Raw genomic sequence first — 15,084 nt, forward strand, 5'->3', positions numbered from 1 at the left:
GATTTTTGTAAAATAAAATGTTTCAAAGACAATGTTGTAACAAATTAAATAATTAATATAAAAATATACATGAGAAGACATTACACTCCCATGCATTGAACATCGTTAAAATGCATAACATAGCAAATTTTAAGTTTTTAAATGGTCAAAAAAAAAACCTACGAAATAAGATATTATTCATACTTGTACATTTTGTAATAGATCAATTCACTCTAATATTATTTACAATTTTTTTTTTTCATTGAACTTAAGCCCGGCAACTAAGGCCATTAGCTGTTATAGGGGTTATGAACTGTAGTAGGGGTAAGGTTGGTACGGTAGGTAGCAAACACGTGTATGTGTGGCAAGGTTTGTAACTACTACAAACTCGGGTGTTCATTCATCCGGGAGCTAGTAATTGTGGCCATTACTTAATCCCAGCCGCATTCCGCGACTGGTAGCAGCCAACGCGCCTCGCCAGGCCACAATATACATTTTTTGCTATGTTACGCGTTTATAGACGGAGCATGCGGGCAGGAACTAAAACCTTAAAAACTTTTTTGGTTCTTTCCTTAAAATAAAAAATGATCGGTTCTGGTTCTTCATATTATGAAATAAGGGTTCAGTTCTTAATAAATGCATTTTTCAAACATCAATACCATTTTATTATTTAACTGAAGTGTTTAATATAAATAGGTTTCTAGGGAATGGAGGTAAGTATATTAAACAATCAATTATTAAAATGATTAATTTTTAATTCCAAAGCAACATTTAACTAGTATTATACTTATACAAATATTTATACTATAATTAATACCTTTACACCACATGAATAAATTGGATGAGTAATTGATATATTTAAAAAAAATTATTGTATATTTTTAATTCTATAAAAGATATTAGTTTAACTACAACAACTTTGTGGAGTAGGATCATCACCTGACCGTTTAGTGATGGCCACTCTAGTAAATTCTTCAGACACTGTAGGGTGAATTCCTACAGTATCCTTTAAGTGTTGGTAGGTTAATCCAGCCCTATTAAAAACAAATATTTAATTTTAAAAAACTGGACTATATTTTTTTTTTACATATTTGAATAAGATTAGAAAGTTATTTACTTTATAGCTGCAGCATATCCTTGTATTACTTCACCTGCTTGAGGCCCAATAAAATGCATACCCAAAACTTTTTGTGGTGCTTCTAAAAGAGTTATAACTTTTAAATAACAATGTTTAACATTTTTCTGGGGTATGAAAAATTCTGTAGGCTTATAGTATGCATGATAAACCTAAGAAAAAAAAACATAATTATAAACTGTACAAATTTAAAAAAAAAACAGGTATACCTAAAAATATATTGTAAGACCAAAGATAACAATGCAGAAATATAACATATAACATAACACATTATAGATTTCCATTTAATGAAATAAGCAAGAACAATTGATATCATCCATGAGTATCAAATATAAATATTAATAAATTATTTAAGTTTTCGAGTATGTCTTTTAACGCAGGCTATTTTTTATGTGCCCCCTAGTTAGGAATATTATATGGAATAATAAATAAACAAGTAAATAAATATTAACTCATTATACATAAAACTTCTGGAAACCACAGAATTTAATAATATTTAGACGGTCAACATTTGAACATTATAACATAAAATCATTAATACTAAAAGATTCAAATTGTTATATTAGTTAAAATAATTAAGTGTTATTATAGATAATAAATAAAGTAATAGATGGTGTATATGATCTAAATCAATGAATCTAACCTTACGGGGCGATAAAATAAAAATAATAATTGTATATCAATATTGTATAATTATATACAAGCATATATACATTTGGCTACATTTCACAACAAAATAATTAAAGCTGGTTTTAAAATAACTGGTGTTAAGCTAAGTAGTCTTAAGCTTTAATAACTACCCAATACTACTAGTATAAGTAGTTTTATTCATCAAAACATGGTCTAACGGTACACTTACTTCAATCTTATTCTCGGTATATCTATTGATTGCTTCTTCTTCGGTGAGACCAACACAACCATACTCAAGAGGTGAGAAAACTGTTGTAGCAACATTATCATAATCCATTTGTTCTTGGATTCCATTATATAATCTTCCAGCCAACAATTTACCAGCTTGAATTGCTACTGGTGTTAGTTCTGGTCTTTCCTAAATTTTGAACACAAACTAAATGATTAGTTTGAACATAATAATAATAATAATAATAAAGCTAATCATAGTTGGTTGAATAGTTTGAACTATTATGATTACATCATTGTTTGCATCACTAACAGCAATATGAAAATAAAAAATTAATTTAAAAAAAAAATGTATAACTAAAAATAATAAAAACAATGCATGAATATTTAGCAGCGTTAAAAATGGTAATAAAATGTAAGGGTATTGTTAATAAATAACCTCTTAAGTGTTAAAAAGAAAACTAAACATTTTTTTTTTTTTTGGGGGGGACGCTTGTACTAAGTACACGGAACACCGGTTAAAAACCAATGGCCTAGAGCAGGGGTCTTCAACCCGCGGCCCGCCCTGTCATAATAAGCGGCCCGCGATCACGTTTTAATTATAATAATAATAATAATTTGTAATTTAAAATGTAATCATGAAAATTTTAATAATAAAACTGAATTTTTGTATAAAATACATGTTTTTACTACGAATGCGGCCCGCAAGATTATTAAAAAATAATACGTGACCCGCTGCATAAAAAGGTTGAAGACCCCTGGCCTAGAGAAAGTAGTAGGATGACGTACAGAACTTGAGCGTCCTCTCGCTGAACAGAATAAGATAAGTTATTTGCAATTTAATTAATTATACTTACGTGCAATACATCGCCAACTGCATATATATTTGGAATATTAGTCTGTTCAGCATTAGCGACAATTTTGAAAGACTCAGGATGAATTTGTAATCCAGCAGCAGATGGATTTAATTCTTCAGATAAAGCTTTACGTCCTGTAGCTACAAGAACTGTATCAAATTCTCCTTGTCCAATCTAAAATAAATAAAATACTAAAATGTTTCAAGTATCAATTTATACTACAAGTACCACTTACTTCATCTCCACCTTTCCATTCTACTAATAACTTCCCATTTGGCTGCTTCGATACTTTGACAGGTATTTTTCCAATAAGAAATTTTACACCTTTATCTTCCATTTCAGCTTGAACTAAATTCACCATACCCCTGTCAAAACCTCTGAGAAGCATAGATCGAACCATAACAGTTGCTTCATATCCCAAACCTTTTAGAAATCCAGCACATTCTAACCCAATATCTAAAAAGTTAATTTAAAAAATAAATTATATTATTTAATAACTTAATAATATGATATTTGGCTCACATCCGGCACCAATAACTAGAGTATTTCCTGGTGGTGTAGGCATTGAAAAAAGGTCATCACTAGTGATACAATATTCTTTACACCCTGGAAAATCAGGGTAGCGTGGACGTCCACCAACAGCTATTACAATATCCTTTGCTGTTATTCGTCGTTCTTTTCCATTTTTCATCTTTGCTATAACCGTATGAGCATCTTCAAACACACCATGTCCATTAACATACTCAATTTTTCTGTAAATGTTTTAAAATTACATTATAATATTAAATATTATAAGAATATAATATATATAATATAATAATAAATAAAAATACTTGTCTCTTAATTGAACACGTGTGACCCAGTTCACTGACTTAATATGATTTTGCACTGCTTCTACTAAAGATTCCCAATTGAATGAAATTGGATCAGGTATGTTCCATCCGTAGCTTCGAGCTTCCTAATTATTATTAGGTTATGTTTAGTATAAATATACACTATAAATACATTATTTAGCATACTTGAATTGATTCGCCTAACAATGAGGCTTGATGCATTAATTTTTTAGGTATACAACCTACATTAACACAAGTACCACCTATTCCCCAAGTGGTACCTTTTTCTGATGGAATAACAAAATCTAAGACTACAACTTGTTTTCCAAAACTTGAAGCTTCTTTAGCACAAGCTAAACCACCAGATCCTCCACCTATCACTAAAAGATCAAAATCATACTGTCCACCTGAAACAAAAATTAATATGTTTAACACTTAAAGAGACATAGGTACGCTAGAAGAAGCTATCATATTATATACGGTTGACTAAAAAACTTAAATTATTTGTGGTTTATCAAGCCAATGATTAGTAGGAGTTCCTAGGACGTAAGTAAAATAAAATAGATGAGCTATATTGATATAAAATAGTGATTATAATAGAAAATCGCAAATTGAATCAATTATTGTAATTCATTCAAGTAGAAAATATATTAAAAGTCAATTAAGTAAAAATATATATTAGGCGAGCATAATAAAACTGTTTGATAGATACTACAAATTCATATACTATCCACATCCTTGTAGATTAATTTCAAATATATGAGGGAAAATAAGTCTTATTGACTACCTATTTATATTGTTTTATATCAAGATATATGTAATCATGATACTTACTACTTGATGTGTACATAGCAAGTCAAATATTACTTAATAATAATAATAGGTAATATTATAATTTATAAGAAATTAATTATGACAATAATATTATTTAATATGTTTATTCATATTTGAACACTAACGGCATCAATATAAATTAACTACAGTAACCATATACAATACAAAAGCTTTTAAAATATAGGTTTAATTATTTACATAAACTAATTTTTCTTAAAAATCGTTTATTGTTGTTTGCAAATGTCTTACAAACATTTCGATTTTTTTGAAAAATTTGTGAAGATAAAGACCGAATGAAGAACATTTCAATAAAATAAAATAATATATCTTATTACATTGATCTTTGGTTTTCCGATGAAAAATATTCGTTAACTTTAGTAAAAACTGAAACCATAAATTATATAATTATGTAATTCAATAATTGCCGATTGCGTAATAACTAAAAAGTTATTAATAAACATATGTCATAGTTATAAAAATCGACGGAAATATAGGTAAGATTGATAAGAAACAAGATTCATCAGTGTTATGGTGCAGTGTTTTGCTTAAAAAATAAAAAGCCAATCCCATTATCTGTAAACACGGTTTGGAATGGTTTCAATTCTATGGTTAAACTTATTAGTTAATGTGCACACCTATAAAAAAAAATAGTTCGATCGACTTAAACAATAAAATGTGTTCCGTATTAGTAACTGGTGCAAATAGAGGAATAGGACTAGGATTGGTGAAACATTTATTATCAAATCAAGCGTTTAATGTGGAGAATGTATTTGCAACATGCAGAGATATGGGAAAAGCCAAGGTAATTACTAATTATATACTCACTAGTGTCGACGGGAGCCATTTTAAAATTGTAGTATTTCGAAGTTTTAAAAATTGCTATTGTAAAATGTAAGATTCACGTTTTAAGTTGAACTTATCAAAGTTTAAAAATTAGAAACAAAAGCAAATCTGTAAATAACTCTACAATCAAGTAGCTACTAAACAGTAGTTACTACTTACTAGCCAGTAGCCGAACTTAGAATGGTCACAAATTCACAATAACAAAAACGTTTATATGACGAATATAAGGAAATTACTACAATACCCATTACCCTTACCCAATGTAATGCAATTCAGTATTCATCATACTTATCTATCGATATCATGGAACTAAATATTCACATGGAAGAAACTAGTTTTTAAAAAATGGCCCAATCCTAATCTACTTTTTGAAATTAACAAAAAAATGTATTGTTCAGCCATGACTGTACGTAGAGTAATATTACTATGTTTAATATAATCTATGGTATTGGGTATATTTCTCAATGAGTATTACTCTATAGTCTATGTACTATTTAGCCGTATATTAAAAACTATGAATTATGATAATAAATGGTATAGTTTCAAAACGGATCCACTATAAATATATTTTGTTTTATTTTATTATTAGTGCAATAGTGCTTATAATTAATATAATATTATTTTTTGCAATATGCTAATTATTAAATGCTAATGGCGAATCACTAATACGTATAATTAATTCACTAAACTAAATTGTATAATAACATTATGATTTATGACTACATATTATAATAGTATATTACCAAAGAACAAACATAACAATTTACGAATTATGCAAACAAGAATTGTTACCACTTACCAGCAAATAATAATCTATTATCAGGCTTTTGGGTTGATGGTGAACAAATGTCAGGAGTCGGAACCTGCATGACGCCATGACATGACTTTTTTACATTTCATGCTTGGTCACTTGTACCATTACTACATAAAATATAAAATGTTTATTCATCTGTCTGTTGAAACAATTTTGTGTTGTTGTCTTTAATATTAAGGGTGAATTGACCTTTTTGGTAATAATACTATCTAGGCGAGGCATCGCTTAAGCTTGTATTGTTATTTGAATTTTAAACAGTAATTTAATACAATTTTAAAATTTAGTCATCAATAAAATCCTATTAGATGTCCAATATTTTTACTTTGAAATGTAATAATAGGTCAATTTTCCATAATTTTTAAGTCGACAACACAAAATCAACTATTGTATACATTTGTAAGATGAAGGAAACACATTTGTACTCGGATTTCTCTTATTCTTAATCCACAAACTATAATCTTATTAAACAATATTATTATTTATTTTTTTACATTCTTGTAGAATACCAATGAATATTATGTTATCATTTTTTAATTTTTTTTTCATAGTGGACACTGGACAGTAGACATTTGTAACTGAATAGACTTATAATGATTTTCAAAATACATCCACCAATATTGAGTTAAATTTTAAAATTCATTATATTACCTTTAGCACAAAAAAACTTTTTCATTTGTTTTAAATATTATATCTATAAACTACCTATAATATTACTCACTTAAATCATCACTAGCTGTTAACTAATATACGTAACAAACTAATACAATATATGTGTAGCCGTGTAGGTGCTGTAAACATCAAAACATGTATCAAACTTGTAGTATATGGTGTAATATTTTAAAACTAAATACATTTTTTATTTTATTTTTTACTAGATATTTACAATCTATTCATAGAATAATAAGCAAATTAGATAAGAGTAAAAACACATGAGTAATATGACGGAAGAAGCCACCCATTGATGACACTACCTATTTTGTTTAGTTTATTAGGAGAAATTTGATCTAGAAATCAAGCATTTAGCAGGTCACGACACCAATTACGTTTTAGACGTCTGAAGGGGTTACCCGGGATCGATGGGACTGCTAGATTTTTTATAAGAGGGTTAGGATGATTCAGTAACCTACTGTGAAACCGCTAATAGTAGAGTTTTGCTTCATCTTTGACGGAGTTCATCCTGAGATCTTGCTGAATGGAAAGGTTAAAGACATAAGGAGGAGCATTAAGTAGTTTCCTTAGCGCTAAGTTTTGGAAGGTTTGTATTTTGTTGATGTTTGACATTTTTGCATTACCCTAGAGTTGTATGCCATATGTCCAGATGGGCTTAATTAGAGATTTGTAAATTAGGAGTTTAGTTTTAATGTGTGTATATTTGTTGTTATTGCAAAAAGTTTTTAACAGGCGCAGCCGTAAGTTTAAATTTTGTCTTTTAGATCTAAGGTGGGGAGCCCAAGTAAGTCTGCGATCAAGTGTGAGTCCTAGGTATTTGACTGTAGAAGAAGTAGGAATTTGAGTGCCATAAATAGATACTTCAGGGCAAGGAGAGAGACGAAGTGTGAATGTTGTGTGGATAGACTTAGACTGGTTAATTTTGAACCGCCACTTGGTATACCAGACTTCCATAAGGGTTAGGTGATTCTGAAGATTGTGTGAGGCCATTTCCGGATTAGAATTTATAGATATTATTGCCTTATCGTCTGCATAATCAGCAACTAAAGTGTTTAGTGTAGTAGGCTGATCAGCAGCATAAATATTATTAAGTGCAGGGGAGAGTATGCCCCCTTGTGGAACACCGGCTGAAATATTGGATATAGCTGAGTGTGCATTACCGAAGCTGATTTGAAAGTGACGGTTGGAAAGGTATGATTTTATGATAAGGTAAAAAACAGGGTGCAAGATTTTTTTTAATTTAAAAAGAAAACCATCATGCCATACCCTATCAAACGCTTGTGAGAAAGGCACAGGTGCAATACTGTTTTTTTTCGAGTGAGAAGGAGATGGCTTCGACAATTCTATGCATCTGATGAATAGTAGAGTGGGCAGAGTGGAAGCTAAATTGGGCATCAGGAAGAACCGAGTTTGAGATACTTGGTAAGATGCGTTTAAGGATCATAAATACATTTTAAAAGAATATTATGCTTCATTTATTTTTATTTGAAAAATAATACTTGACATCTTGATTATGGGCTAATATATGTGGTTTTCAAGTATTATATTGTTATATATTTAATTCTAGTATTTTGATTGAAATAATAAGTCGATGTTCTAATTTTTTTATTTTTAAAACATCTTGTTCATTGGAATATGTGGATGGCAAAAGCTTACATGTTTATGATCTATAGGTTTAGCATGTCTGCCTATACTAGTATTTTGATAAGTTTAACAGTTCATTTGTGTTAATTTGTTTGTGACCTAGAATTTCCTTTTAGTTTGTTTTATGTGGTTCCTAACTTTTGTTGTCTCCAAGATCTGAATTGAACAGACATTTAATGTTAATATTGTTCCAAAATTTAAGTCTGAATTTAGTTTTTTAAATCTTGAATAATTTTTATTTATTTATTCTAATAGATTTATTTTATCAATTATTAGATATTACTTTGGTAGTAGGTATTATAATTTATAAGTACTTGACTTTTTAAAACAAGGTTACTATCTGTTCAACGAATGTTACAAAATGCCTGTTATTAGTCTATAGTGTCACATGAAAATTATAAAATCATTTTTCAGGAATTAATGGAATTGAAAAAGAACCCACAACTTCATATTCTGGAAGCAGGTAAATAATTCAATATACATAGTGTAATCTATCTATTTATATTTTTAATAACATAGGTATTTTGGAGCACTAGGGCAGCACAATAACACATAAACTATAAACTATAAAGTATTACAATAGATCACTTAATATTTTAATTTTTAAGCCTGAGAGAAATTACAGTTAATTAAGTTTTCATATAAGATCATTAGATACTTGTAGTAAAGTGGTTACCCTGCTTGACCAGAAAATAGAAATGATAATATTTTGTCTTTTTTAATTAATATATTTTCTGGTTGTGTTTACAAAGAAATTTAATACATGATAGTTTAACTTTAAAATAAAACCCCCACAGCATTTTAATATAATTGTAATTTTTGATTTTCCTCAGGCATAAATATTGTAGTTCTGCCTCTGGTACTGCCCGCAGTTTATTCCTATATCTTTCAATATTTTGTGGACAGAAGTTGGGTCTTTAAGTCTATGCTTTAAACCTGTTCCTCAAAGTAGTAAAGTACTCTATATTAAAAAAACTGCATGACTATCAAATGAGCAGTTCCAAAGAATATGTGTGACAACATTTTCACATTTATATGTATAAATATTTAGATTATAATAGTAGTTTTGTAATGTAATATGTTACCACTGGCTATAATTTAAATGAATAAAAATAATATTATTTTTTCGTTTGCTGAAAAAAAAATACATTTGTGTGCTACCCTTTAATTTCTTATGGAATTGAAATTAAGCCTAAAACTTGCTACATAATGTACTCTTTCATTTTAAAAAAAATATCAAGATAATCGGATAAGTAGTTTCAGGGAACATGCATGACAACATTCCCATTTTCACATTTACATATATAGACTGAATTATAAAATGTATGAAAATAAAACATAATTGTATATACCTATTAATTTTTACTATGTAGAAACTTACACATCTCATTTACATTCTGAGCGGCAAGATAAATGTATTGATTTTACAATGATTCGTGTTTTTTTATTTTTGTGTCTATCATCAAGGTAATAAAAGTGCTTTGATTTTCTTCAGCACCAACTTTGCTGGTAGGAAAGTGAATCTAGTTGGTGTATTTGAAAGGTCAAAATTTAAAATTTCCTGTAGTTTTTAAAATGCCGGGAATAACAAAAATAATGAATGTCAATCAGTTTTGGTGTAACATTAAAAAAGGTTCCTTGTAAATTGCTGTTAGTGGAAATGTAAAAAAAGTTGAATTTAAATGCTCAATAATTTTTTATGAGCGTTTGAATTTAGAATTTTGAAGAAATTCATGAATATGTTTCTTTTCATATCTAAGAATTAACAATTTAATAAAATATTCCTTTTAAGGTTATCTACCTTTATCAAAAAAATAAAATTTCTTTTTTAGGGTCAAATTAAATTTTTATGAGCGTTTGAAGTTGAAATTTTTACAACATTGGATATTCACCCGATTTCTTTTGTAACAATTTTTTTGATTTTTTTTGAATTCAAAAACAAATAACTGTAGGTCTGTGACACTTGATATTTACACCAATTTTATCCATGGAGGTTTCACATATCAAGTAGGTATACGAATATATAAATTTGATAAATAATAATTATGATATTATACTTGTCTCACTAATATAATGCATAAAATATCAAAATGTTTTTTATAGACACAAACTCAATGTATTACCACTACACAATATCCATCTGGCATCCCTATTACAGTGTATAACTCATACTTCATAAGAGTGTAAGACCTAGAAATGTCATAGGTAGGTTTCCACTGAACAGACTGCAGAGTGCAGATCATAGACTTATTCCTATAAACTTTGTACATATTTACAGCCTTATTGGTCTATGGTGCAGATATTATAGTTGTCATAAGATATTTTTATCAAGCAGTTGATCCCAAAATTTTACTACGACACTTTTTAAATTACTTTTTTTGTAGTTAATTAATAGATAATAAATAAGTGTATATATAACTCTTAATATCTATTGATTAGGTACTTGTTTTAATGTTATTCATTTATACTTGTAGATCTAATTGATCATGGGTCATTCTTTAATTTGGCTTCACAAGTTTCAAATATTGTCAAAGACAAAGGTCTTAATGTCCTTATTAACAATGCTGGAATATCATCAAAATTTACTAGGATTGGCTTAGTAAAATCTGAAGATTTACTAAACCATTTCAAAATAAATACCATTGGTCCTATAATGTTAACACAGGTAAATATTATATAATTGTCATTCAAATTAAAATGTTTAAATTCCCTTAATACTAATTTTTTTCAGGCATTATTACCATTATTGAAAATGGCTTCAGAAAAAGATAAATCAGCCACTGGAGTACATAAAGCTGTAATTGTTAATATGAGTTCAATTTTGGGTTCAATCACTAAAAATGATCAAGGTGGTTTTTATCCATATAGAACAAGCAAGGTAATGTATAGCTGTTATTATCTATAGCTATACTACAATAAAAAAAAGTGGCATATCAAATTAAAATATTATGTTGCCTAGTATTGTTTGGTATACCCTAATCTTAAGCATATTTATATATTTACTATTATATTTTATGTATTAATCTAAGTACCTATTAGATATTAGTGAATGTTTACTCAGCATGATATTACATATTTTTACCCACGCTTCAGTTGTATTATGTTGCCAAAGCATCATTGGATCAAATATAATCGATATGCTTCTGTTATTTACTGTACATACTTATTTATTTTTGTATGATAAAATTTTTTTTTATGTTGTCCATTCTATATAGAAAGTTGATATTCAAAAAATAATTATAATTTTGTAACCCTTAATAGCTAATATATATAAAATAATAATAATTATTAGGTACTATTTATTATAAAATTGATAATAAATATATATATATATGTGGTTTTAGACTGCCATAAATGTTGCTACAAAATCGTTGAGTGTTGATCTTAAGAACGACGGCATATTGGCAGTTAGCATTCATCCTGGATGGGTTAAAACCGCAATGGGTGGTAAAAGTGCACCACTTGAAGTTGAACAGTCTGTTACAGGAATCTGCCACTTCCTGAAGAATATCAACAAATCTCACAATGGTGGATTTTATGACTTTGAAGGGAAAGAACTTCCTTGGTAAAAAAAATAATTTCACTACAATTCTAAAAGGTTTAAATAGTATTATTAATGCACATAATTTAGCATTGTTCAAAAAATTTTTTAGCTGAGAACAATTGTAACATTTTTTTAAATAAACATTTTAAGACCTTTAATTGTTCCAAAACTTATTTATTCAAAAAAATATATCTTTGATAAATCAATTCCGTTTTACTTTAGGACACAGACTAACAAATTATTATTTAGATTCAAATCAGAGCGATTAAATATAAATTTTCTGACTTTACAATGGTATATATTATTTGAATAGACTTCTTATTAGAAAAACGTGTAAGGAATATTCTTTACAATTTTAAAATGTTTGAAATTCATTCATTGCTTTTCTTAGAATCTGTTAACCATAACTTTTTATGAGTGTTTGAAGTTAAAATGTTTACAAAATTTGATATTCACGCGTATAATGAGTATAACGTTTCTCATCAAATTAATTTTTTATTTTGTTAAACCTAATTAAAAAACAAATATCTGTAGACTGTAGATGCTTGAAATTTTCATCACATCTTTTTCATTGGTAGTTTTTATACATGGTATAATTTTCGAAATAGCTTAAGTCTTTTTGAGAATTTATAATCAGACATTTTTGATTTCTTATAGTTTTTTTCTATAACTATCAATAAAAAAAACTTTGCTCAAAAACCTTGAAAATGTATGTCAAAGTTCTTTTTAACTAAAAAGTTGTTCACACTGGAATAAAAAAATCTAAAAAATATATTAGTATCAAGTATGTACTATTTTTATATACAAGTGTTTCTGAAATGGATGAGGTCGGTCACTACTCATTAGTGTACGAGTCCTTATTGTGATACCTCAATGAACATATTTTTGGAATTTTTTTTTCTATTTTCAAATTCTGGGTATTTTCAAAATTACTTTTAGGATATTTTTCAAATGTAAAGATAAACACTAATTTAAAACAACAACATTTTTCGAAAAAATCTCATACAAATCGAGGCATCACAACACAATACTCGCAACACACATCGTGTTTGCGCCTGTCACTCGTTTTTCAAGCTCGAGTCGCTGACTAAAAAAAAGTAATAACTAATAAGACTCGTTGATTTGTATGATAACACTACAAGATATACGGCGTGGTATTCGTTGTTTATTATCATTTAATATACATAATTAATTATCACAGTATTATACATTGTCTACCAATAAAAATGATGAAATAATAACAAAACAATGGACAGAGATTTAAATTATTGAATTTATTGCATAGTTAAATAATATTGAAAGAGATGTTTTCAATTCATTAAATAACAATGGAATATTGGAAATATACAATTAAAAATTTGTATTAAAATCACGGACGTACATATACGTATACATATAGATATATGTACGTCCGTGATTAAAATAAAACACAATTTTATTATTTTTATTGATAAAAATTGATAAATATATAATACAAGCCTATTAATATAAATTCATATTTATTATAAGCCTACACAAATACAGTATATTTAACGATAAAAGTAACACGAAATATATCGAACTTATAACTTTAAATTTCATTCTCAATTTCAATTTTTTCCACTGCATAAAGGTTTTAAAATTTGAAAAAAAAAATGTTCAGTGTATTATTTTAAATTATGCGTCCCACTTGTTTAGGTTGGAATTTGTATTACTTTAATTTCTTAAGCTACTTTGACTTATAATTTATAAAATATTTTTCTATGTTACATCTTAAAAATTAATTGTGAGTTAATGTTTGGATTTATGCTTTTGTATTCATCGTATTTATACACACCTCCTACAATTTCTCAATGTCCAGTGTGATTTCGCATGTTTTTTCTTGATAGTTCAGGTGTAGGTTGGCAAGCAAATCACCCTTAAATTATTTTCACATACAAAATCGAACAAAACACTATAGAATTGTTGATAGACTGTCAAAAAATACGATAAAACATTAATCAAAACTTTAATAAGTCTCTCAATATATACATTTTTGAAATAAAAAAAATTCTATAAATCAAAATTGCTTGAATAAAATAACTTAAATTTAAACTCCCTTCACGCATAAGTACTACTGTTGGGTAGTTCGTTAAACTCATGGAAATTCACGTAAAAAAACACATAAACACCGCATATATGCTTATTGTAAATTACCCTCACAGATATATAGTTTCCAAATAAGTGTTAAAAAAAAATTTTAACTTAAAAAAGGGGTACAATTAAAAAATTGTTTCGTTGCGCACGCGGGGACATTTTTTTAAAAATTAAATTTTTTCAAAAATAGATGTAATTTTAAGTTCTTTATGTAATGAAAAATCCCAAATGAAATTCAGTGTTATATGTTCGAAATATTTCATGTCAGGTACCTTTATCGTTGAACACGCACTGTATAGGTACCAATTCAGTGAAGGGACATTATAGTGACTGCATTTTCATATGACAAATTTTCAATGAAAAATCTGATTGCTATAATAGATAACCTACTCGTCATACTCTCCTCTTCTTTCTCCCTCAAAAAATATTTGATCGTACACGATTTAAATATCTGTAGGTAAAATATCCAAAATTAATTACAAGTCTATAGATCACATATTACACAATTTAACAGATTACGCAGAGGATATTATCTATTACCTAGTCATTCGTTCAAACTTGGTTTAAACAACTTTCCATTTTGTAAATTTCATCTCAATTAGTGTATTTGTGATCCATCTCATATATTATTCGATTGCTCTGCTCTGGTATCCGAACGTCTAGTCTTAATTAATACTCTTAGATCTTTAAATTGTCCTTTTAATCTCCACTCCATTCTCAATACTTATTGCATCTTCACTATTAAAAGTATTGTTAAATTTACTTTGGATGCCGGCTTTATTATATAAATTACCTATGTGCTTAATTTAATTTAATTTGTACTCTTCTATTATATAACTACTGTGCTATATTAGTTGTTACTTAAAGCTATATTAATAAAAAAAAAGAAAAAAGTTATAAGTCTGCAGTACCTATAGTAAAAAATTGACTCTGTATAATAGGTATACTTTTTTGTTAAA

The 15,084-nt window shown here is 27.9% G+C and overlaps 2 protein-coding genes and 1 long non-coding RNA gene across 4 annotated transcripts; 1 reads left to right on the plus strand and 2 right to left on the minus strand.

The window, feature by feature from the left end:
• Positions 1-676: 676 nt before the first annotated feature.
• On the minus strand, positions 677-5,574 carry LOC111029366 (thioredoxin reductase 1, mitochondrial-like). Of its 2 annotated transcripts, none has more exons than XM_022308335.1 (9): positions 4,695-4,935; positions 3,849-4,069; positions 3,663-3,787; positions 3,352-3,581; positions 3,065-3,285; positions 2,830-3,003; positions 1,974-2,162; positions 1,097-1,266; positions 677-1,013 (listed from the first exon to the last, which is right to left on the minus strand). In XM_022308335.1, the coding sequence occupies exons 1-9, from the start codon at positions 4,798-4,800 to the stop codon at positions 884-886; spliced, it is 1,566 nt and encodes a 521-aa protein (XP_022164027.1). In that variant the 5' UTR covers positions 4,801-4,935; the 3' UTR covers positions 677-883. The 2 variants fall into 2 exon arrangements, with proteins under 2 accessions (XP_022164027.1, XP_022164028.1); XM_022308336.1 differs by lacking the exon at positions 4,695-4,935 and adding an exon at positions 5,322-5,574 and having other exon boundaries at positions 713-1,013.
• LOC111029367 (C-factor) lies at positions 5,009-12,161 on the plus strand. Its single transcript, XM_022308337.1, has 5 exons — positions 5,009-5,298; positions 8,881-8,929; positions 10,941-11,131; positions 11,198-11,344; positions 11,811-12,161. Exons 1-5 carry the CDS (start codon positions 5,122-5,124, stop codon positions 12,033-12,035), a joined length of 789 nt encoding a protein of 262 aa, XP_022164029.1. The 5' UTR covers positions 5,009-5,121; the 3' UTR covers positions 12,036-12,161.
• A 1,309-nt stretch (positions 12,162-13,470) lies between these two features.
• Positions 13,471-14,975, minus strand: LOC111029382. The gene is made up of 2 exons (XR_002604008.1): positions 14,666-14,975; positions 13,471-14,576 (listed from the first exon to the last, which is right to left on the minus strand). It is a non-coding gene; the product is annotated as an uncharacterized LOC111029382 (long non-coding RNA).
• Between the last annotated feature and the right edge of the window lie 109 nt (positions 14,976-15,084).

The sequence above is a fragment of the Myzus persicae genome, unplaced genomic scaffold (genome assembly GCF_001856785.1).
Source record: "Myzus persicae strain clone G006 unplaced genomic scaffold, MPER_G0061.0, whole genome shotgun sequence".
Classification (NCBI taxonomy): Eukaryota; Metazoa; Arthropoda; class Insecta; order Hemiptera; family Aphididae; genus Myzus; species Myzus persicae.

Bases quoted from the DNA above. Each gene is read 5' to 3' on its own strand.
- LOC111029366 (XM_022308335.1), bottom strand. From the start codon at position 4,800: ATGTTCTTCATTCGGTCTTTATCTTCACAAATTTTTCAAAAAAATCGA. The intron at 4,070-4,694 runs GTAAATAATTAA...TTTTTGTTTCAG, and splicing joins TTTAAGAAAAATTAGTTTAT to GTGGACAGTATGATTTTGAT. The intron at 1,267-1,973 runs GTAAGTGTACCG...TTTTTTTCTTAG, and splicing joins ATACCGAGAATAAGATTGAA to GTTTATCATGCATACTATAA.
- LOC111029367 (XM_022308337.1), top strand. From the start codon at position 5,122: ATGTGCACACCTATAAAAAAAAATAGTTCGATCGACTTAAACAATAAA. The intron at 8,930-10,940 runs GTAAATAATTCA...TTATACTTGTAG, and splicing joins ACTTCATATTCTGGAAGCAG to ATCTAATTGATCATGGGTCA. The intron at 11,132-11,197 runs GTAAATATTATA...AATTTTTTTCAG, and splicing joins GTCCTATAATGTTAACACAG to GCATTATTACCATTATTGAA.